The sequence below is a fragment of the Coloeus monedula genome (assembly GCF_965178545.1).
Source record: "Coloeus monedula genome assembly, chromosome: 29".
Lineage (NCBI taxonomy): Eukaryota > Metazoa > Chordata > Aves > Passeriformes > Corvidae > Coloeus > Coloeus monedula.
The window spans coordinates 3,655,570-3,676,536 of NC_138809.1; the positions used below are offsets into that span (position 1 = coordinate 3,655,570).

The 20,967-nt window shown below is 63.4% G+C and overlaps 4 protein-coding genes across 8 annotated transcripts in view; 1 reads left to right on the forward strand and 3 right to left on the reverse strand.

Moving 5' to 3' along the window:
• Nucleotides 1-10,185, forward strand: part of LOC309583179 (rho guanine nucleotide exchange factor 11-like) — a 47,439-nt gene extending 37,254 nt beyond the window's left edge. For 2 of the 3 annotated variants that reach the window (XM_082298727.1, XM_082298728.1), the window contains 3 exons: nucleotides 734-939; nucleotides 1,909-2,071; nucleotides 2,716-2,851. In XM_082298727.1, coding sequence (XP_082154853.1) covers nucleotides 734-939; nucleotides 1,909-2,071; nucleotides 2,716-2,741 — 395 coding nt within the window. In that variant the 3' untranslated portion in view covers nucleotides 2,742-2,851. Of the gene's footprint in view, nucleotides 1-733; nucleotides 940-1,908; nucleotides 2,072-2,715; nucleotides 2,852-7,042; nucleotides 7,114-7,274; nucleotides 7,364-7,716; nucleotides 7,806-8,834; nucleotides 8,921-9,330; nucleotides 9,453-9,538; nucleotides 9,636-10,019 lie in introns of those variants that run through there. The other variant, XM_082298729.1, reaches the window with a different exon arrangement.
• On the reverse strand, nucleotides 4,648-6,255 carry LYSMD1 (LysM domain containing 1). Its single transcript, XM_082298730.1, has 3 exons — nucleotides 6,084-6,255; nucleotides 5,269-5,552; nucleotides 4,648-4,782 (listed from the first exon to the last, which is right to left on the reverse strand). The coding sequence occupies exons 1-3, from the start codon at nucleotides 6,177-6,179 to the stop codon at nucleotides 4,653-4,655; spliced, it is 510 nt and encodes a 169-aa protein (XP_082154856.1). The 5' UTR covers nucleotides 6,180-6,255; the 3' UTR covers nucleotides 4,648-4,652.
• Nucleotides 10,186-10,517: 332 nt separating the features above from the next.
• On the reverse strand, nucleotides 10,518-14,633 carry TMOD4 (tropomodulin 4). The gene is made up of 11 exons (XM_082298911.1): nucleotides 14,599-14,633; nucleotides 14,493-14,547; nucleotides 13,822-13,946; nucleotides 13,592-13,748; nucleotides 13,062-13,184; nucleotides 11,945-12,034; nucleotides 11,578-11,708; nucleotides 11,375-11,482; nucleotides 11,082-11,225; nucleotides 10,857-11,001; nucleotides 10,518-10,607 (listed from the first exon to the last, which is right to left on the reverse strand). Exons 3-11 carry the CDS (start codon nucleotides 13,942-13,944, stop codon nucleotides 10,585-10,587), a joined length of 1,044 nt encoding a protein of 347 aa, XP_082155037.1. The 5' UTR covers nucleotides 13,945-13,946; nucleotides 14,493-14,547; nucleotides 14,599-14,633; the 3' UTR covers nucleotides 10,518-10,584.
• A 584-nt stretch (nucleotides 14,634-15,217) lies between these two features.
• On the reverse strand, nucleotides 15,218-20,574 carry VPS72 (vacuolar protein sorting 72 homolog). 3 transcript variants are annotated; one of them, XR_014227139.1, is made up of 7 exons: nucleotides 20,442-20,574; nucleotides 19,850-20,002; nucleotides 19,639-19,750; nucleotides 19,103-19,282; nucleotides 18,765-18,906; nucleotides 17,698-18,148; nucleotides 15,219-17,528 (listed from the first exon to the last, which is right to left on the reverse strand). XR_014227139.1 is itself a non-coding variant. In XM_082298555.1 (7 exons), the coding sequence occupies exons 1-6, from the start codon at nucleotides 20,556-20,558 to the stop codon at nucleotides 17,776-17,778; spliced, it is 1,077 nt and encodes a 358-aa protein (XP_082154681.1). In that variant the 5' UTR covers nucleotides 20,559-20,574; the 3' UTR covers nucleotides 15,223-16,351; nucleotides 17,745-17,775. The 3 variants fall into 3 exon arrangements, 2 of the variants coding, with proteins under 2 accessions (XP_082154680.1, XP_082154681.1); XM_082298555.1 differs by having other exon boundaries at nucleotides 15,223-16,351; nucleotides 17,745-18,148; XM_082298554.1 differs by having other exon boundaries at nucleotides 15,218-18,148.
• Between the last annotated feature and the right edge of the window lie 393 nt (nucleotides 20,575-20,967).

The window sequence follows — 20,967 nt, forward strand, 5'->3', positions numbered from 1 at the left end:
CACCCCCCCAAAAAAAAAAAAAAAAACCACACCCCGAGGGCCCCAAAAACTCCCAAAAGGGACACAAAGAACCTCAAAGGGCCACCAAAAAATCCCAAAGGGCCACCAAAACATCCCCGGGGACACAAAACCCTCAAAAGGGCCACAAAAAAAAAAAAACCCAAAATGGGCACAAAAAGCCCAAAGGGACACAAAACATCCCTGAAAGGGACACCAGACATCCCCTCGAGGGGTTCCTGGGCCACCAAATGTGTCAAAAAGGCCACCAAAGCCCCCCTGGGGACATCAAAAACCGTCAAAAGGGCCCTGGGGCCACCAGACCCTCCCCTGAGGGGACCCGGGTCACCAAGGGCCACCAAAACTCCCCCAAGGGGCCACCAAATCCCCCCTGGGGACGCCAGAACACCCCTGGGGACACCAACACCCCCTGGGGGGCCACCAGGACCCTCAAGGGGTCCCCAGGGGCCACCAAACATCTCCTGAGAGGCCACCAAGACCCCCGGGAGGGCCACCAGGACCCTCAAGGGGTCCCCAGGGGCCACCAAACATCTCCTGAGAGGCCACCAAGACCCCCGGGAGGGCCACCAGGACCCTCAAGGGTCCCCAGGGGCCACCAAACATCTCCTGAGAGGCCACCAAGACCCCTGGGAGGGCCACCAGGACCCTGAAGGGGTCCCCAGGGCCACCCAGACCCCCTGGGGGCCACTGAGGTCCCCCCCTGTCCCTTTTCCAGGGAATTTTTTCTACCTGAGCCTCCCCACGGGACCCCCCCGGGATCCCCCCCCAGGGCCCCCCCCCGGAGCCGCCCCCCGGGACCCCCCCCCGGGACCCCCCCGGGCAGGAGGGGACAGCGGGGACCCCCCCCAGGGACACCCCGGGGACACCGAGCTCATCCTGGGGACCCTGCAGGAGCTGAGGGGGAAAGTGCTGCGGCTGCGGGTGAGAGCCCCATGGGGACATCGGGGGGGACATCAGTGGGGACATCAATGGGGACAGGGGACATCAATGGGGACCAATGGGGACCAATGGGGACATCAATGGGGACAGGGGACATCAATGGGGACATCAACGGGGACAGGGGACATCAATGGGGACATCAATGGGGACATGAACGGGGACACGGGGGGACATCGGGGGGGACATCAATGGGACGGGGACCTGAATGGGGACATTAATGGGGACATCAGTGGGGACATCAATGGGGACATCAGTGGGGACATCAATGGGGACAGGGGACATCAATGGGGACACCAATGGGGACACCAATGGGGACAGGGGACATCAATGGGGACATCAATGGGGACCAATGGGGACATCAGTGGGGACAGGGGACATCAATGGGGACATCAATGGGGACATCAATGGGGACATCAACAGGGACATCAATGGGGACAGGGGACATCAATGGGGACATCAATGGGGACAGGGGACATCAATGGGGACACCAATGGGGACATCAATGGGGACATCAATGGGAACAGGGGACATCAATGGGGACATCAACGGGGACAGGGGACATCAATGGGGACATCAATGGGGACATGAACGGGGACATCAATGGGGACATCAATGGGAACACGGGGACATCAATGGGGACATCAGTGGGGACATTAATGGGGACACGGGGGGACATCGGGGGGGACATCAGTGGGACGGGGACATGAATGGGGACATCAACGGGGACAGGGGACACTGGGGACATGAACGGGGACATTGGGACATTAAAGGGGACGTGGGGTGGATGGGATGGGGACACGGGGGGGACATTAAAGGGACGTGGGGGGACACCGGGGGTGTCACGGGGACATTAAGGGGGTTCCAGGGGGGCACTGGGGGGACACTAAAGGTGTCCCGGGGGTGCCCAGCCCTGTCCCCAGCCCGTCCCAGCCCGTCCCCCGTGTCCCCCAGGCCCTGGAAGCCGCTCACTGGCAGCTGCTGCGCTCGCTGGGGGGGGGCGATGCCCCCGCTGGCCCCGCTGGCCCCGGCCGGGCCCCGCCGCCCCCCGGCCCCCACGGCTCCTCCCGGGGCCCGGCCCCGCGGGGACACCCCGGCACTGCCACCCACGGCACAGGTGAGACCCCCCGGGACGTGCCCCCTTCCACGTCCCCCATTCCGCCCTCGTCCCCATCATTCCCCCATTTTTCCCGTTATTCCCCCATTTTTCCCATTATTTTCCCATTATTCCCATTATTCCCCCATTTTCCCATTTTTCCCATTATTTCCCCATTTTCCCTATTATTTCCCCCATTTTCCCCATTATTCCCCCATTTTTCCCATTATTCCCCCATTTTTCCCATTATTTCCCCATTATTCCCTCATTTTCCCCATTATTCCCCCATTTTCCCCATTATTCCCCCATTTTTTCCATTATTCCCCCATTTTTCCCATTATTCCCCCATTTTTCCCATTATTCCACCATTTTCCCCATTATTTCCCCATTATTCCCTCATTTTCCCCATTATTCCCCCATTATTTCCCCATTTTTTTCATTATTCCCCCATTTTTCCCATTATTTCCCCATTATTCCCTCATTTTCCCCATTATTCCCCCATTATTCCCCATTTTTCCCATTATTCCCCCATTTTCCCCATTATTCCCCCATTTTTCCCATTATTCCACCATTATTCCCATTATTCCCCCATTATTCCCCCATTATTCCCCCATTTTTCCCATTATTCCCCCATTTTCCCCATTATTTCCCCCATTTTTTTCCAGGCTCCGGAGCCCCCGCCCACCTTTAGCCCGGGGTGGGGGATGGGCTGGGCCGGGATTTCCCCCCCCCTCCCCTCCCCCACAATCCCGGGAGATTTTCCAGGGAATTCCGGCCGGGAATGACCCCCTGGACAAGCCGGAAGCTGGACAGATGCACTTTGTTGGGAATTCCCCCTTTTCCACCCCAAAAACAAAAGACAAACCCTATAAATATGTACGTACTTCGCCCCTCCCCCACCCTGTAAATACCCCCCAAGACCCCCCCCGGGTGTCCCCTCCCCCCCCGTGACACGGTGACAATCGGGGGGTGGCCGGGGGGGGGGGACGCAGCGCCCCCAAAACCCCGGAATTTCCCCCCAAAACCCCGGGGGGGGGGATTTATAAAATCCCAAATATAAATATTATAAATAATAGAGCCCGGGGGGGCGCTGGAAGCTGGAAAGAATTCCCGGGTTCTGGAGTTGTTTTTTGTGGGATTTGGGAGGTTTTGGTGGGATTTGGGGTTTTTTGGTGGGATTTGGGGGGGTTTTAATGGGTTCTGGAGTTGTTTTTTATGGGATTTGGGGTTTTTTTAAATGGGATTTGGGGGTTTTATGGGATTCGGGGCTTTTTATGGGATTTAGGAGTTTTCTCCATGGTGGAAGAGGGGGAGGATTTATGGCAAGTTTGGGAGGGGTACAAAGTCCTGGATTTGGGGTTTGGGGAGAGGGTTCTGGAGGTCCTGGAGTGGCGTCCTCGGTGTCCTCGATGTCACGAGGTGAAGATCTCGTCCTGGGTGTCCCCAGTGTCCCATTCCCAATGTCCTGGGTGTCCCCAGTGTCCCATTCCCAATGTCCTGGGTGTCCCCAGTGTCCCATTCCCAATGTCCTGGGTGTCCTGGGTGTCCCATTCCCAATGTCCTGGGTGTCCCCAATGTCCCATTCCCGGTGTCCTTGGTGTCCCCAGTGTCCCATTCCCGGTGTCCTGGGTGTCCCCAGTGTCCGGCTCCCACTGTCCTGGGTGTCCTTGGTGTCCCCAATGTCCCATTCCCGGTGTCCTGGGTGTCCCCAGTGTCCGGCTCCCACTGTCCTGGGTGTCCTTGGTGTCCCCAGTGTCCCATTCCCGCTGTCCTGGGTGTCCTGGGTGTCCCCAGTGTCCCATTCCCGGTGTCCTGGGTGTCCCCAATGTCCCATTCCCGGTGTCCTTGGTGTCCCCAGTGTCCCATTCCCGGTGTCCTGGGTGTCCCCAGTGTCCGGCTCCCACTGTCCTGGGTGTCCTTGGTGTCCCCAGTGTCCCATTCCCGCTGTCCTGGGTGTCCTGGGTGTCCCCAATGTCCCATTCCCGGTGTCCTTGGTGTCCCCAGTGTCCCATTCCCGGTGTCCTGGGTGTCCCCAGTGTCCGGCTCCCACTGTCCTGGGTGTCCTGGGTGTCCCCAATGTCCCATTCCCGATGTCCTGGGTGTCCCCAGTGTCCGGCTCCCACTGTCCTGGGTGTCCTTGGTGTCCCCAATGTCCCATTCCCGATGTCCTGGGTGTCCCCAGTGTCCGGCTCCCACTGTCCTGGGTGTCCTGGGTGTCCCCAGTGTCCCATTCCCGGTGTCCTGGGTGTCCTGGGTGTCCCCAATGTCCCATTCCCGATGTCCTGGGTGTCCTGGGTGTCCCCAGTGTCCCATTCCCAATGTCCTGGGTGTCCTTGGTGTCCCCAGTGTCCCATTCCCGCTGTCCTGGGTGTCCTGGGTGTCCCCAGTGTCCCATTCCCGGTGTCCTGGGTGTCCTGGGTGTCCCCAATGTCCCATTCCCGGTGTCCTGGGTGTCCCCAGTGTCCGGCTCCCACTGTCCTGGGTGTCCTTGGTGTCCCCAGTGTCCCATTCGTGGTGTCCTGGGTGTCCTGGGTGTCCCCAGTGTCCCATTCCCGATGTCCTGGGTGTCCCTCTGTCCCCACTGTCCCCTCTGTCCCCGCTGTCACAAGGTGAAGATCTCGTCCTCGGCGTCCCTGAGCGCGGCCGCCCGCGGGGTCCTGGTCAGGGGCCGGGGTCCGAGCCGGGCCCCCCGCGGGGACGAGGGGCTGCGGCCGCCCCCGGCCGGGCCGGGGCTGCGGGGACACGGCGCTGACACCGAGGGCGGCCCCGCCACCACCCCCGGCCCGAGGAACCCCAATTTCACCCCAATTTTGTCCCATTTTCCCCCCCCCCAGTTTTCCCAAACTTCCCCCCAATTCTGCCCAATTTTTTCCACAATTTTTATCCCGATTTTCCCCCCAATTCCACCTCAGTTTTGCCCCAATTTAGCTCAAATTTTACCCCCGATTTTGCTCCAATTTTTCCCCATTTCCCCCCCAGTTTTCCCCCCATTTCTCCTCAGTTCCCCTCCCAGTTCCCCCCCAGTTTCCCCCCAGTTCCCACCCGCTGTCGTTACCCCGCAGCCGCTGCGCCGCTGCCGCCGCCTCCTCGGAGTGGCCGAGAAGCCCCAATTTCACCCCCATTTTCCCCCAAATTTTGCCCCAATTTCCCCCCCAGAATTTCCCCCAGTTTCCAGCCCGGTTTGTCCCAGTTCCCTCCCAGTTTGCCCCAGTTCCCACCCGCTGTCGTGGCCCCGCAGCCGCTGCGCCGCCGCCTCCTTGGAGCGGCCGATCTCGGCGTCCAAGCGCTGCAGGAAATCCGAGGCCGAGAGGTCGTGGCGGGAGGGGCTGGGGGGCTCCGGGCTGTCCCCAGGGGCATCCCCGGGAACGTCCCGGTCCCGATCCCGGTCCCGATCCCTCGGGAAGGGCCCCTGGGGCCGCGCCGGGGCCGGGATGAGCAGGGTGGGCTTCAGGAAGATGGTGTCCGAGGCGTAGAGGCGGTTGGCGCGCTGGATCTGCTCCATCTGCGGGGCGGGAGCGGGATGGGATCCGTGGGATCCGTGGGATGGGGACAGGGATGGGATGGGATGGGATCCATGGGATGGGATCCATGGGATGGGATCCATGGGATGGGGACGGGAATGGGATGGGGACAGGGATGGGATGGGATCCGTGGGATGGGATGGGAATGGGATGGGGACAGGGTGGGGACAGGGATGGGATGGGATGGGATGGGATGGGATGGGATGGGATGGGATGGGATGGGATGGGATGGGATGGGATGAGGACAGGAACAGGGATGGGATGGGACGGGGTCAGGGACAGGGACAAGGATAAAGATTGGATGAGATGGAGACAGGACGAGAACAGGGACGGGGATGGGGACAGGGATTGGATGAGGTGGGACGGGGACCGATGACAGGGACAGGGACGGGAAGGGGACAGGGACAGGACGCGATGCGGACCGGGCCGGGCGAGGGAAGCGAACCGGGACAGGAGGGGCCCGGGATGACCCCTGGGGCTTTCCGTCCCCCCGGTGCCCCGGGGCCGCTCACCGTCACCCCGTAGCGCAGCGCCAGCCCCGGCAGGGTGTCCCCGGGCTGCAGGCGGTGCTCCCGCGGGGCCGCCCCCGCTCCGCCGCTCCCCGCCATGGCCCGCCCGGGGCTCCCGGCCCGGGGGTCCCGCCCGGGGGTCCCGCCCGGCCCCGCCGCTCACGGGGCGCGCTCGGCTCCGGGCCCCGCCGAACCGGCGCGGCCTCGCGGCGCCTTCTGGGAGCTGTAGTCCTGGACGGGCTAACTCCGCCGCCATCTTCACGGTGGATCCCCGCATCCAAACTACAACTCCCATCATACCGCGGGGTCGCGCCGAGCGCTCGCTGATTGGTCGGTTTCCCCGCGCACTGCCCGCTGGGAAGCGCAACCCGGAAGCGGCGGCGCAGTTGCCATGGTGACCGCGGCCTGGCGGGAGCCGCCATGTCCTTCAAGCGCGACGAGACCGACCCGGGGCCGCTCGGGGCGCTGCAGGTGGGGCCGGGACTCCCCGGGACCCCTCCCCGGACACCTCTCGAGGACCCCCGGCACCCCCAATCCCGGTCCCGGCCTCCCCGCGCCACCGCCGGCTTCACCCCCTGGGCGCGGCCTGAACCCCTCGGGTCCCCTGAGCCCTTCCTTGGGTCTCCCCGGGTCCCCCCAACCCTTCCCTGAACCCCCCCCCCCGGGACCCCCAACACTTCCTTGGGTCCCCTCCGTGTCCCCTCAGTCCCCTTGAGGCCCCCTCCGTCCTTCCCCGGGTCCCCTGAGCCCTTCCCTGAACCCCCGGGGACCCCCAACCCTTCCCGGGGTCTCCCTTTGTCCCCTCAGCCCCTTGGAGGTCCCCTCGGTCCTTCCCCGAGTCCAGTTCGTCCCGCCGGGCTCCGAGGGTCCTCGAGCTGCGGGGGGACAGTCCGGGGCCGCAGCGGGGGACGCAGTGGGGACAGGGCGGGGGTGGCCCCTCAGGTGACCCCGCTGCCCCCCAGAAACGCCGCGTGGCCGAGCTGCTGGCCAGCGCCATCCCCGAGGACGAGGCGCTGCTGCTGCGCGACGGCAGGTGAGGGTCCCTCTGTCCCCGGGTGTCCCCAGGGTGTCCCCAGGGTGTCCCCCCATCTCTGGACACCGCTTTGGGGGGTCCTGACATTGTCCCCCTGCCCTGGCCCGAGTCTGGGGGCTCCTGGCGGTGTCCCCAGGGTGTCCCCACGCTGTCCCCGCCAGGCTGGCGTGCTCGGTGTGTCCCCACCGGCCCGTGTGTGACACTCTGGAGACGCTGGTGCTGCACAGGGCGGGCAGGAAGCACCTGGACAGTGAGTGAGGGGCGGGGGGGCCCCGTGTCCCCTTCCCTGTCCCCACATCCCTGTCCCTGTGTCCCCTTCCTCGTCCCTACATCCCCTGTTCCCTGTCCCCTCCCTGTCCTTGTGTCATCACATCCCCCTGTCCCCTTGTCCCCTGTGTCCCTTCCCTGTCCCCACATCCCTGTCCCCGTGTCCCCTCCCTGTCCCCTCCCTGTCCTTGTGTCCCCGTCCCCACATCCCCCTGTCCCCACGTCCCCCTGTCCCCTCCCTGTCCCCTCCCTGTCCCCATCCCCACGTCCCCCTGTCCCCTCCCTGTCCCCTCCCTGTCCCCATCCCCACGTTCCCGTGTCCCCTCCCTGTCCCAGGCCTGCAGCGCTCCTACGGCCGGCACCGCTCGCCCCAGGTGACCCTACAGGGACCCCAGGAGGCCTCGGGCGTGGCCCCGGCTCTGCAGGTGGGTGTGTCCCTGTGGGTGTGTCCCCGTGGGTGTGTCCCTGGGTGTGTCCCCGTGGGTGTGTCCCCTGTGGGTGTGTCCCCGTGGGTGTGTCCCCCTGGGTGTGTCCCCGTGGGTGTGTCCCCTGTGGGTGTGTCCCCTGTGGGTGTGTCCCCCTGGGTGTGTCCCCCTGGGTGTGTCCCCGTGGGTGTGTCCCCCGTGGGTGTGTCCCTGTGGGTGTGTCCCCGTGGGTGTGTCCCCGTGGGTGTGTCCCCGTGGGTGTCCCCGTGGGTGTGTCCCCTGTGGGTGTGTCCCCCTGGGTGTGTCCCCCTGGGTGTGTCCCCCTGGGTGTGTCCCCGTGGGTGTGTCCCCGTGGGTGTGTCCCCGTGGGTGTCCCCGTGGGTGTGTCCCCTGTGGGTGTGTCCCCTGTGGGTGTGTCCCCGTGGGTGTGTCCCCTGTGGGTGTGTCCCCTGTGGGTGTGTCCCCCGTGGGTGTCCCCCGTGGGTGTGTCCCCTGTGGGTGTGTCCCCCGTGGGTGTGTCCCCGTGGGTGTGTCCCTGTGGGTGTGTCCCCTGTGGGTGTGTCCCCCGTGGGTGTGTCCCTGTGGGTGTGTCCCTGTGGGTGTGTCCCTGGGTGTGTCCCCGTGGGTGTGTCCCCGTGGGTGTGTCCCCGTGGGTGTGTCCCCTGTGGGTGTGTCCCTGTGGGTGTGTCCCCCCATGGGTGTGTCCCTGGGTGTCCCTGTGGGTGTGTCCCCGTGGGTGTGTCCCCCGTGGGTGTGTCCCCGTGGGTGTGTCCCCGTGGGTGTGTCCCCTGTGGGTGTCCCCGTGGGTGTGTCCCCGTGGGTGTGTCCCCGTGGGTGTGTCCCTGTGGGTGTGTCCCCGTGGGTGTGTCCCCGTGGGTGTGTCCCTGTGGGTGTGTCCCCTGTGGGTGTGTCCCTGGGTGTCCCTGTGGGTGTGTCCCCTGTGGGTGTGTCCCCGTGGGTGTGTCCCCGTGGGTGTGTCCCCCTGGGTGTGTCCCCGTGGGCGTGGCCTGAGCCTGTCGCTGTCCCCAGGCCCCGCTGCTGGCCCGGACCCGTCGGATCGCCCGGAGCGCGCTCCTGAAATCGGCTCCCTACAGCAGCTGCTGCCGGAGAGCGGGGTCAGGGACACCGGGAAAAACAGGGAAAAGACGGGAAAGGGACACGGGGACACCGGGAAAAGCTGGGAAAGGGACCCAGGAACCTTGGGAAAAGCTGGGGAAAGCCATGGGATCCCTGGGAAAGGGGCCCAGGAACACCGGGAAAAGCTGGGAAAAGCTCTGGGATTTCTAGGAAAGGGACTGGTGGGTGCAGGACACCAGGAAAAGCCGGGAAAAGCTCCAGGATTCCCTGGGAAGCTGAAAAGCTGGGAAGAGCGACAGGATTCCTGGGAAAGGGACTGGAAGGGTCAGGGAAAGATCTGGAATTCCTGGGAAGGGACTGGTGGGATGAGGAGGAGGAGGAGGGAAACATAGAATTCCCAGGAAAGGGAACTTGATGGGATTCATCCCCGCTCCCTTCCCCCTCCCAGGACCAAGGGCAGCAGCTCCCGGGCCGGGACCTCCGGGATGATCCCAAACAATTCCCAGACAGCGCCAGAGGCACCCCGGAATCCCGGGAACCCCGAAGGCTCCGGCCCCACACACAGAGAGGGTGAGACAGCCCCGCCCCATTCCAGGGAGTTTTCCTGGAAATTCCCCATTCCCAGAGTTCCCACAGCCCTCTCCTCCCTCCCCCAGGCGTTCCCAAGGCGGGAAAGAAAGGAAATTCCCGATTTTCCGAGGGGCTGAGCCCGGAACGGCTCCGGATCCTGCGGCACCACCTGCACCTGCGCAGGTGGGTTGGGCTCTGGAAATCCCGGGAAAAATCCCACCAAAAAAATCCCAAAAAATATCCCCAAAAGTCAAAAAAATCCCCCAAGAAATCCCCCAAAAATCCTCCCAAAAGATCTTCAAAAATCCCAAAAAATGAAAAAGAAAATCCGAGAAAAATCTCCCAAAAAAACCCCAGAAAGTCCCCCCCAAAAAATCCTGAAGAACAGGAAAAAAAATCTCCCAAAATCCCCCAAAACATCCCCCAAAAATTCCCCCTGAAATGTCCCAAAAAATCCCCAGAAATATCCCAAAAATATCCCCAAAAAAATCTCAAAAGTATCCCAAAAAATCCCAAAATCCCCATGAGCCCCCCCAGTCCCGTCCCTGACGCTCCCTCCGCTCCCAGCCGGGGCTGGCTCCAGGATCCCGCCGGGAATTGGGTGAAGGACGGGAACGCCGAGTTCGACTCCGACGAGGAGGAGCCGCCGCTGCTGCCGCCGGCCTGACCCCCCCGGCGGCCCCAAATGGCCCCAGATGGCCCCAAATGTCCCCAAATGTCCCCAGAGCCCCGGGAATACAGGCCTGGAGACGACACGGAGGTGTCGGAGCGTTGGGAATCGTCCGGGATTTGGGGGTTCCGGGGTTTTCCCGCTTGGCCTGGGGGAGTTGGGGCTGGGCCTGGCCCCTCCTGGCCCCTCCTGGCCCCTCCTGGCCCCTCCTGGCCCCTCCTGGCCCTGTTCCCCCATCCCCGGGGGGCTCCCTGTGGGATCCCCCCCTGAATTTATGGGATTTTGCTACAGACGCCTCAGGAGCCCCTGAATCGGGGGATTTGGGGTCTCCCACAGATCCGGGGGGACTCGGCCCATCCCAAAATCCCAAACCACAGAGGGACCCCAAATCCGCGTTTTTCCAGTGTTTTCCCAGCTTTATTCCCTCCGGCTCCTGAGCTCGGGCCAGGGCCGGGGGGAATTTCAAGATTTCTTCTGTTGGCGACCTGGGGGGAGAGAAAAGGGGGGAGTCAGGGGTGGGACCCCAAATTCCCGCCTGGAGGGGACACCTGGGGACCCTCAGGAGCTCTTCACAACGGGAGGGGGCTCAGATCTGGGTTTCACTGCCCCAGACCCCCTGAGGTGACCCCTGGGGAGCCTCAGGGACACTCCTGGAGCTCGTTCCGAGGCGGGCTCAGCTCTGAGGTGACCCCAGGTGACATTTGGGGACATTTGGTGACAGCGGGGACACTCACGGAGCTCGTTGTTGCGGGTGAGGGCGGCGGCCGCGCGCGCCCGGGGGCCCTGCAGGGTGAAGGTGTAACCGAAGCGCAGCACGGCCGGGCACTGCTCCAGCATGGCCGCCATGGCCATCTCCACCGAGTCCCCGAGGCGCTGGCTCTGCGGGGTTGGGGACACCGAGGTCACTGTCACAGCCCCGCTGTCCCCGCTGTCCCCGCTGTCCCTGCTGTCCCTGTCACCTGGTTGTCCACGCGGAGCTCGGTCAGTGTCCGGCAGTGGCCGATGGCCGCCAGGACCCGCAGCATCCCCGCGCTGGTGATGAAGTTGGACTCGAGGTTGAGGCTCTGCAGGCTCTGGTTCTGCTCCAGCATCGCCGCCACCGCCTGGGGGACACCGCGGGGACACCGGAGTGGCAGCCAAGGGTCACATCGGGGGTGGGGACTGTCCCCAAACTGGCCGGGGACACGGGGCACACAGGGCAGGGACCGTCCCCACCCCCTGAGGGGACAGCTGGGGACATTTGGGGACTCACGTTGGCCACGAGGTCGTTGCTGCGCGTGGCCACCAGGCTGAGGCTGCGCACGTGGGTGTTGGTCTTGATGGCCTCGCAGATGGCCTCGAGCGTGGGGATTGGGATGTCCTGGGGACAGGGGACGTTGGGGACACCCCGGGTGGGACCCCTCACCCTGGGGCCCCCCTGGGGACAGCCTGGGGACAGTGGCAGCGCGGTGTCACCTTGATGTTGTTGAGGTTGACGTCCAGCAGCGCGGGGTCATTGTCCTGCAGCCGCTGCAGCGTCTCGGCCACGTTCGTGGGGTTCGGGGGCTCGTCCGGCACCGGCCGGTACCGGTCCGGCTGCACCACGCCTGGGACACGGGGACAGCGCGGGTGACACGTGGGGATGGTGCTCAGGGACACGGGGACACCGTGGGTGACACCACAGGGACAGCGCTCGGGGTCCCCAAATCCTGCCCCAACCGCCCCGGGGAGCTGTTTGTCCCCATGTCCCCTGTCCCAGGGGTTTGTCCCCACATCCCCTGTCCCAGGGGTTTGTCCCCATGTCCCCCGGCGCTGTCCCCGGCTGTGTCCCCGGGTCACTCACTGTGGATGCCCTCGGTGTTGCAGATGTTCCCGCTGCAGATGGCATCGTAGTACTGCTTGTTGCTCATCAGCGTGTACATGCCCAGGATGGCTGCGGGGACATCAGGGGGACATCAGGGGGACATTGGGGACATCAGGGGACACAGGAGCCCGCTGTCCCCTCGGGGAGGTGGCTCTGAGAGCCGAAGGTGGGGTCAGAGCTGCTTTAACTGAGGGGACACAGAGGGTGAGGGGGGACCGAGTGTGACCCTGGGGGACAACGTGTGTGACACTGGGGTGTGTGACAGTGACACTGGACAGGTGTGCCAGGGATGTGTGTGACACTGGGGTGTGTGACAGTGACACTGGACAGGTGTGCCAGGGATGTGTGTGACACTGGGGTGTGTGACAGTGACACTGGACAGGTGTGCCAGGGATGTGTGTGACACTGGGGTGTGTGACAGTGACACTGGACAGGTGTGCCAGGGATGTGTGTGACACTGGGGTGTGTGACAGTGACACTGGACAGGTGTGCCAGGGATGTGTGTGACACTGGGGTGTGTGACAGTGACACTGGACAGGTGTGCCAGGGATGTGTGTGACACTGGGGTGTGTGACAGTGACACTGGACAGGTGTGCCAGGGATGTGTGTGACACTGGGGTGTGTGACAGTGACACAGGACAGGTGTGCCACGCTGGCCTCGTGCTCGGTGTCCCGTCCCCGTGTGACGCTGTGGGACGTTGTGTGACACAGGGGTGTCCCCAGGACAGCGTTACCCTCGGCCGAGGCCCTTCCTGGTGCCGATCCCGGCCCTGCGGGGATCCCGACCTGCGCAGAGTCTGGCCTCGTTCCCATTGTTCCAACTCCATCCCATGGAAATCCCATCCCAATCCCATCCCATTCCCATCCTCATCCCATTCCCATTTCCCTGGGCACCCACCAGCAACATCGCCTATCTCATCCCCATCCCCTTCCCAGCCCCGTTCCTCAGCACCCACCAGCGATGTCGCACATCCCATTCCCATCCCATTCCCAATCCCACATCCCATTCCCGTTCCCATCCCATTCCCAATCCCATTCCCGACCCCACATCCCATTCCCATCCCATTCCCGACCCCATTCCCGGTCCCATTCCCACCAGCAATGTCGCACATCTCGGCATCGGTGGCATTGGCCAGGGCCTCCTCCAGCTCCGGCTCCAGCGTCACCTGCTCCTCCTGCGGCAGCTCCGGCGCCGGGCCCTTGGGGACAAACGGCTTTCCTGGGGACACGGGGATGGGGTCACAGCGGGCACCAGGAGAGGCTCACGCTGCCTGGGGACACTGGGGACACTGGGCACACCGGGACACTGGCCACAGGGACAGGGTGGCACTGCCCGGGGATGGGGCTGATGGGGCTCGTGGGGATGTGGCCTGAGGGGGGGACACCGTGCCCAGGGCTGGCGCTGCTGGGGGGTGACACTGCCAGTGTCCATCCCAGGGGTGACATTGCCAGTGGTGGTGGCCGTGCCCGGGGCTGGCGGGGGCCCAGCTCGCCTGGGACACCCGAGCCGCTGGCGAGGCCGAGCTAAATATACCCGACCCTGGGGGCCCGGTCCCCTCAACGTCCCCAGACCGTCCCCTCAATGTCCCCTCAATGTCCCCAGACCGTCCCCAGCTGTCCCCAGACCTTTCTTCTCGCCGGTGAAGGGCACCAGGTCCTGGCGCTCCTCGGCCTCCAGCGCCTGCCTCTCCAGGTGCTGCAGGAGCGCGTCCCGGTCCAGGGGTCCCGTGGGGCTCTTCTGGGTCTGGTCGCGCTGTCGCAGCCCCGCGGGCAGCAGGACGTTCTGGGGACACCGCCCGTGTCACCCCCGCGTGGCCCCCGGGACCAGCGGGACCCCCCCGTGCCCCCGCGCCCACCTCGGGGTCCATCTCGGCCAGCTCCGCGTCCAGCTGCGCCAGCTCCTCCGGGGACAGCTCCCGCAGGATTTTGTCCTCGTCGATGTCGCGGTACTTCTCCAGCTCCTGCCGGTACGGCGTCATGGCTGCGGAGAGCGGCGACAGCGCTGGGGACACCGCGGGACGCGGGGGGACAGCGCGGGGGACACCGGGGGACGCGGGGGGACCCCTCCGTGCCACCCGCGGGCTCTGGGGACACCGGGGGACCCCTCCGTGCCACCCCTGCGGGGACACCGCGGGCAGCAGCGCTTGGGGACACCGAGCGCACCCCAAAAGCGTCCCCTGAAGTTGTCCCCAAGCTCTGTCACCTCCCGGCGGGGGCACATCCCGCTCTGCCCCTCCCCAATTCCAGCGTGTCCCCAAATTCCAGCGTCCCCCCCAGATTCCAGCCCCCCAAACCCCCCGGAGTGACAGAAGGGGACGAGCCCCGAGTCCCCAAATGTCGCGACCCCACAAACGCCGCTCCGCGATGTCCCCAAACCGGGGGGAGGGGACACACCTGCCGCGCCCCGCCCCCCTCGGAGCTTGGGAATTCCTTCGGGAAGCGGCTCCGGGAGCCCCCAACCCGCACCCCAAAATTTGTGTCGCGGGAGGGGGAGGGTGACACCCCCGGCACCCCCGCGGGGCCGTACCTGGGGCCGATCCCAAACGCCGGGGCTGATCCCGGGGCCGATCCTAAATCGCGGAGCCGATCCCAAAGCTGTGGGGTTGATCCCAAAGCGGATCCTAAAGGCCGGCGCCGATCCCAAAGCCGATCCCAAAAGCCGGCGCCGACCCCAAAGCCGATCCCAAAAGCCGGCGCCGACCCCAAAGCGGTGGAGCCGCGCAGGGCATGAGATCAGCGCTTTATTCTGGCCGGGAGGGGCGGATCGCGTGTCCCGGCCCTTATCGGGCCCCGGGGGGGCCCCGCCCCGGCCCCGCGGGGGCCCCGCCGACCCCAAAAACCGCCGGGGGCAGAAGGGAGCGCGGATCCTTCCCGAATCCCACAGATCCTGCAAGGCTCCCACCCCAAAAACCGCCAGGGGGAACGGGGAAAGGGGGATCCTTCCCAAATCCTACAGATCCTACAAGTCTCAAGGAGGGTTTGGCCCCACAGGCCCCGAATTCAGGGAGTGAAGGGGTTTGGGGGAGCTGGGAATGAACTTTGCTTGTTGTGGGATTTCCCAGGAAAGGGGATCCCGTAAAGCTCTGTTCATTGTAGGGTCTCCTGGAAAACGGGGATCCCACACAGCCCCGTCTTCTGGGGGATCCCATAAATCATTTGTTTGTTGTAGGATTTGGTGGAAAAGAGGAGGATCCTATAAACCTGTTAATGTAGATCCCATAAAACGCTTGCTTGTTGTGGGATTTCCGGGAAAAGGGACTCCCACTCCATATTTATTCTGGGATTTCTGGAAAACGCTTCCACAAACCATTTATTGTAGGATCTCCTGGAAAAGGGGCTCCTGCCCCACATTTTCCATAGGATCTCCTGGAAAAGGGGCTCCTGCCCCATGTTTTTGTGGGATCTCTCACCACCCCACACAAACCAAGCCCCACCTCCACTTTATTCCCTCCTCCAACACCCCTGGCGGACACCGACCCCAAAAAAACCCCATCATCACTCCGGGTGATCCCATACCCCTGTATCCCTAAATCCCCACGCCCCAGTACCCCCAAATCCCAAAATCCCAATATCCCAAAATCCCAGGATTTCCGGCACTGGGAACACTTTGTTTGACATTGATTTTTCGGTGTCCCGGGCAGGGGCCCCTCAACAAAACCATCGCTGCTGTCGATCCCAATACCCCAAATCCCCAAATCCCAATACCCCAGAATCCCAATACCCCAGAATCCCAGGCTTTCAGGCACTGGGAACATTTTGCTTCACGATGATTTTGTGTAATCCTGGGTGGAGCTTCCTCAACAAACCCATTGCTGCTGTCAATCCCGATATCCCAACATCCCAATACCCCAACACCCCAGATTGCACATCCCAGTACCCTGGCATCCCAGTATCCCAAAATCCTGGGATTTCAGGCACCGAGAACACTTTCTTTCATGACTATTTTTTGGTGTCCCGGGTGGAGCCCCTCAATAAAACCATCGCTGCCGATATCCCAATATCCCGATATCCCAATATCCCGATATCCTGATATCCTGCAACCCTGAATCCCGTGTCTCAGGCGCTGGGAATGCTCTGTTTGGTGACGATTTTCCGCCAGCCTGGGTGGGCTCCGGGTCCGGACGCTCCCATATCCCAACGCCCTGATATCCCATCACCCCAACACCCTGATATCCCGACACCCCGATATCCTGACACCCCTCTACCCCGCTATCCCGAATCCCGCTATCCCGAATCCCGCTATCCTGTGTCTCAGGCGCTGGGAACGCTCTGTTTGATGACGATTTTCGGCTCTGGGTCCGGATGCTCCCATATCCCAACACCCCACTATCCCAACACCCCAATATCCCGACACCCCGATATCCTGACACCCCAATATCCCAAATCCTGCTATCCCCAATCCCACTATCCCATGTCTCAGGCGCTGGGAACGCTCTGTTTGGTGACAATTTTCTGGCAGCCTGGGTGGGCTCTGGGTCCGGACACTCCCATATCCCAACACCCCGACACCCTGCTATCCCAACACCCCAATATCCCAACACCCCACTATCCCGAATCCCGCTATCCCGAATCCTGCTATCCCGAATCCCGCTATCCCGAATCCCGCTATCCCATGTCTCAGGCGCTGGGAACGCTCTGTTTGATGACAATTTTCTGCCAGCCTGGGTGGGTTACAGGTCCGGACACTCCCATATCCCAACACCCCGCTATCCCAATATCCCAACACCCCGCTATCCCGAATCCCGCTATCCCAAATCCTGCTATCCCGAATCCCGCTATCCCGAATCCCGCTATCCCATGTCTCAGGCGCTGGGAATGCTCTGTTTGATGACGATTTTCTGCCAGCCTGGGTGGGCTCTGGGTCCGGACGCTCCCATATCCCAACACCCTGATATCCCAACACCCCAATATCCCGAATCCCGCTATCCCGAATCCCACTATCCCATGTCTCAGGCGCTGGGAATGCTCTGTTTGATGACAATTTTCTGCCAGCCTGGGTGGGTTACAGGTCCGGACGCTCCCATATCCCAACACCCTGATATCCCAACACCCCAATATCCCGAATCCCGCTATCCCGAATCCCGCTATCCCGCGTCTCAGGCGCTGGGAACGCTCTGTTTGATGACGATTTTCTGCCAGCCTGGGTGGGTTACAGGTCCAGACACTCCCATATCCCAACACCCCGATATCCCAATATCCCAACACCCCGCTATCCCGAATCCCGCTATCCCAACACCCTGATATCCCGACACCCCTCTACCCCGCTATCCCGAATCCCGCTATCCCATGTCTCAGGCGCTGGGAAGGCTCTGTTTGATGACGATTTTCTGCCAGCCTGGGTGGGTTACAGGTCCGGACGCTCCCATATCCCAACACCCTGATATCCCAACACCCCAATATCCCGAATCCCGCTATCCTGAATCCCGCTATCCCGCGTCTCAGGCGCTGGGAATGCTCTGTTTGATGACGATTTTCTGGCAGCCTGGGTGGGTTACAGGTCCGGACACTCCCATATCCCAACACCCTGACACCCTGCTATCCCAACACCCCGCTATCCCGAATCCTGCTATCCCAAATCCTGCTATCCCGAATCCTGCTATCCCGAATCCCACTATCGCGTGTCTCAGGCGCTGGGAATGCTCTGTTTGATGACGATTTTCCACCAGCCTGGGTGGGCTCTGGGTCCGGACACTCCCATATCCCAACACCCCGATATCCCAATATCCCAACACCCCGCTATCCCAAATCCCGCTATCCCAACACCCCGCTATCCTGACACCCTGCTACCCCGAATCCCGCTATCCCATGTCTCAGGCGCTGGGAACGCTCTGTTTGATGACGATTTTCTGGCGGCCCGGGCGCGCGGCGGGGCCCTCGGTGCCCGCTGCCATGGCGGCGGCGGCGGCGGCGGCGCTGGGCAGCCCGTGGGCGGTGATGTACTTCCTGTAGGCCTCGCGGATGATGCGGAAGGCGCGGGCGTTGGAGTAGGGGATGTCGGTGATGGGGTCGCGGTACAGGGCCGGCTTGTGGGTGACGGGGCACAGCTCCCGCACCGGCAGCCGCGGGGGCCGGCACTTGGGGAAGCAGCGCTCGAAGGTGGCGTCGTCGCTGAAGGAGATGAAGGTGCGCGAGCACTTCCCGGGGGAGAACGGGGCGGGAGCGGGGCGGGAGTCGGGGTCCAGCCTGGAACAGGCACGGGGATGGGTTGGGAGAAGCTCAGCAGCCCGGGGTTTGGCCCAAAAGCTGCTTTTCCCACGGGATTTGGGGGTGCCAAGGTGGTGCCCAGGACCTGCTTTTCCTGCAGGGTTTGGAGCATCCAAGGTGATGGCTGAAAACGGCTTTCCCAACAGGATTGGGGATCTGGGGACTCCAGAACCTGCTGCTGACACAGGATTTTGGGATTTGGGGGCTCCAAAGTGGTGCCCAGAACCTGGTTTTCCCATGGGATTCGGGGCTCCAAGGTGGTGCCCAGAACCTGCTTTTCCTGCAGGATTTGGGGCCCCAAACATGCTTTTCCCATGGGATTTGGGTGCCCAAAAATTGCTTCTCCAATGGGATTTGGGGGTTCCAAGGTGGTGCCCAAACTCTGCTTTTCCCATGGGATTTGGGGTCTCCGAGCTGCTTTTCCCCTCCAAAGCTGAGACAGAGCCAAGGGAGGCTCCAGGTTGGGATTCAGTGCCCAAATCCACCCCCCAAAACGGGAATTTGGGACTTGGGAGCCCCGAGGCGCTGCCCAACCCCTCTGGAGCAGCTCCAGGGCAGGATCCAGGCTGGGATTTGGGATTGTGGTGCCACTCACCCCTCGACATCCACGGGATCGTCGCGGCCGGGCTCGGGCAGGAGGGGCATGGTCAGGGACCAGTAGCGGATCACGGGGCCCACGATCTTCCTCTTCTTCTGCACCTGCTTCTTCTTGTCCGCTTCCAGCCGCTCGTAGTTCTCTGGCATCGGGAACAGGGTCGGGAATGGCATCGGGAACGGCTCAGCCCCGAACAGGGGTGCCAGGGCTGTTCCTGGGATCCCTGTGCCGTTGCTGGCAGCCCTGTCCCATTCCCAGCCCCGTTCCCGACCCCAATCCCAGTCCCTGTGCCCTTCTCAGCGCCCCAGCCCCATTCCCGCTATCCTGATCCCACTCACCCAGGGATCTCAGGTTGATCTCCTCGGTGATCTTGGCCTCCTCCAGCAGCTCCTCCTGGGTCAGGGGCCGCTCGTAGTTGGGGCCTCCCTTTTTCCTCTTGGATTGCACCTGGCGCTCCTGGAGCCGCAGGAACGTCTGCCGGGTGTGCTCCGTCGTGGACTGCCGCATGTGCTTCCGGCCTGCGGGGACACTGGGATCAGCCACGGGATCTGCTCCCAGCCCGGATCACCCAGAGAGCCCCGGGGCCCCGTTCCCAGCTCCTGGAGAAGCAGGAGTTCTCCCGAAGGATCCCGCTCCCAGGGCACGCCTGCCGGGACTGCGGCACGCGCTTCCGGCCTGCGGGGACACTGGGATCAGCTGGAATCCCGGGAGTGCTCCCACGGGATCCCACTCCCAGCCCAGAGCACTGGGAGATCCCCAGGACCCCATTTCTGCAGCAGGAGATCCCCAAAGGACCCCATTTCCAGCTGGGATCACCAAAACCCCGCTCCCAGCCCAATTTCCCCGGACTCCTCCCACCCCACCCCACACTCACTGTCTCCCACATCCTCCTGCAGCTCCAAGGGCATGGATTTCACCTCCCGACTTTTCTGGGATCCTCCCCGCGGCCCCTCGGCCTTCTTGGCCCGGAGGCTCTTGAGCGGCTCCTGAAGGACCGGAACAGAACCGTGAGGATAAAAAAAACCCCAAAAACCGTGGATTTGGCGCCGGTTTTCCCGGGAGAATCCCCGGGGATGGCTCGGTACCCGGTAGGCCTTGGTGAGGACGCGGCGGCGGCGGCGGGGCTCGGCCTCGTCCTGCTCCGAGCCCGGCTCGTCCCCCTCGTCGATGTCGAAGTCCGAGTCCACCTCGTCATCGCTGTCCGAGTGCTCCCCGCGGTACTCGTCATCCCCGGACTCCTGTGGGACATCGGGAATATGAGATCAGCCCCTCCAGAACCCCCCGCCATCCCCGGACTCCTGTGGGATACTCCGGAGATCGGGAACACGGCATTGGTAACCCCGAGGGATCTTCACGGGACTCGTCGTGCCCAGACTCCTGCGGGATCCGGGGATGGATCCCCCGGAGATGCCCCGGCACCCGTTATCCCGGATTCCCACAGGACACGGGGATGGATCACCTCAGGGGATCCCAGTGATGCCCCCGAGATGTCTCACCCTCGGCTATCCCCACGTCCCTGGACATCCCCACCCGGGACCCGCAACCTCCGCCACCCCCCCACTCCCCTCACGTTTCCCGCCACTCCCCGTCCCTCCCCCTCAGAGCGCCGGGCGCGCGCCGGGCCCGTTCCCGCCGCGTTTTCCCCCTTTCCCGCCGGTCCCTCCCGGTGCCGCTCGCCTCGTTGAAGCCGCCGTAGGTGGTCTGGTAGAACTCGTCCTCCTCCTCGGCCTGGAGCAGCCCCGAGAGGCGATTCCCGGCCGTTCTCCGCGGGGCGCGGCCCTCGGCCAGGCTCATCTCGGCGCTCGGCTGAGCCGCCTGCCGGGACCGCCCAGCGGGGAGAGAGCGAGCGCAGAGCGATCGATGGGGAGTGAGGGCGGCACCGCGCGGGGAGGACGTGCGGGGTGACGTCATCGGGCGAGACTGTGACGTCATGAGACGGGGTATGCGTACTCTGTAACGTCATGGTGTGTCCGGGGTTGTGTGTGCGCTCTGTGATGTCACGGGGCGGGTTGTGATGCATTTGGGGGGGGTACGGCTGTGTGACGTCATACGATAGAGGCATAAATGTGTGGGTCGTAGCAGTGTGACGTCACAGGACGGGGGACACGTGTGCTCTCGTGACGTCACTGGGGGGGGATGCGGCCCGTTAGGGTGTGTCTCGGTGACGTCATGAGCGGGGATGTGAGGCGTTTAATGTGAATTT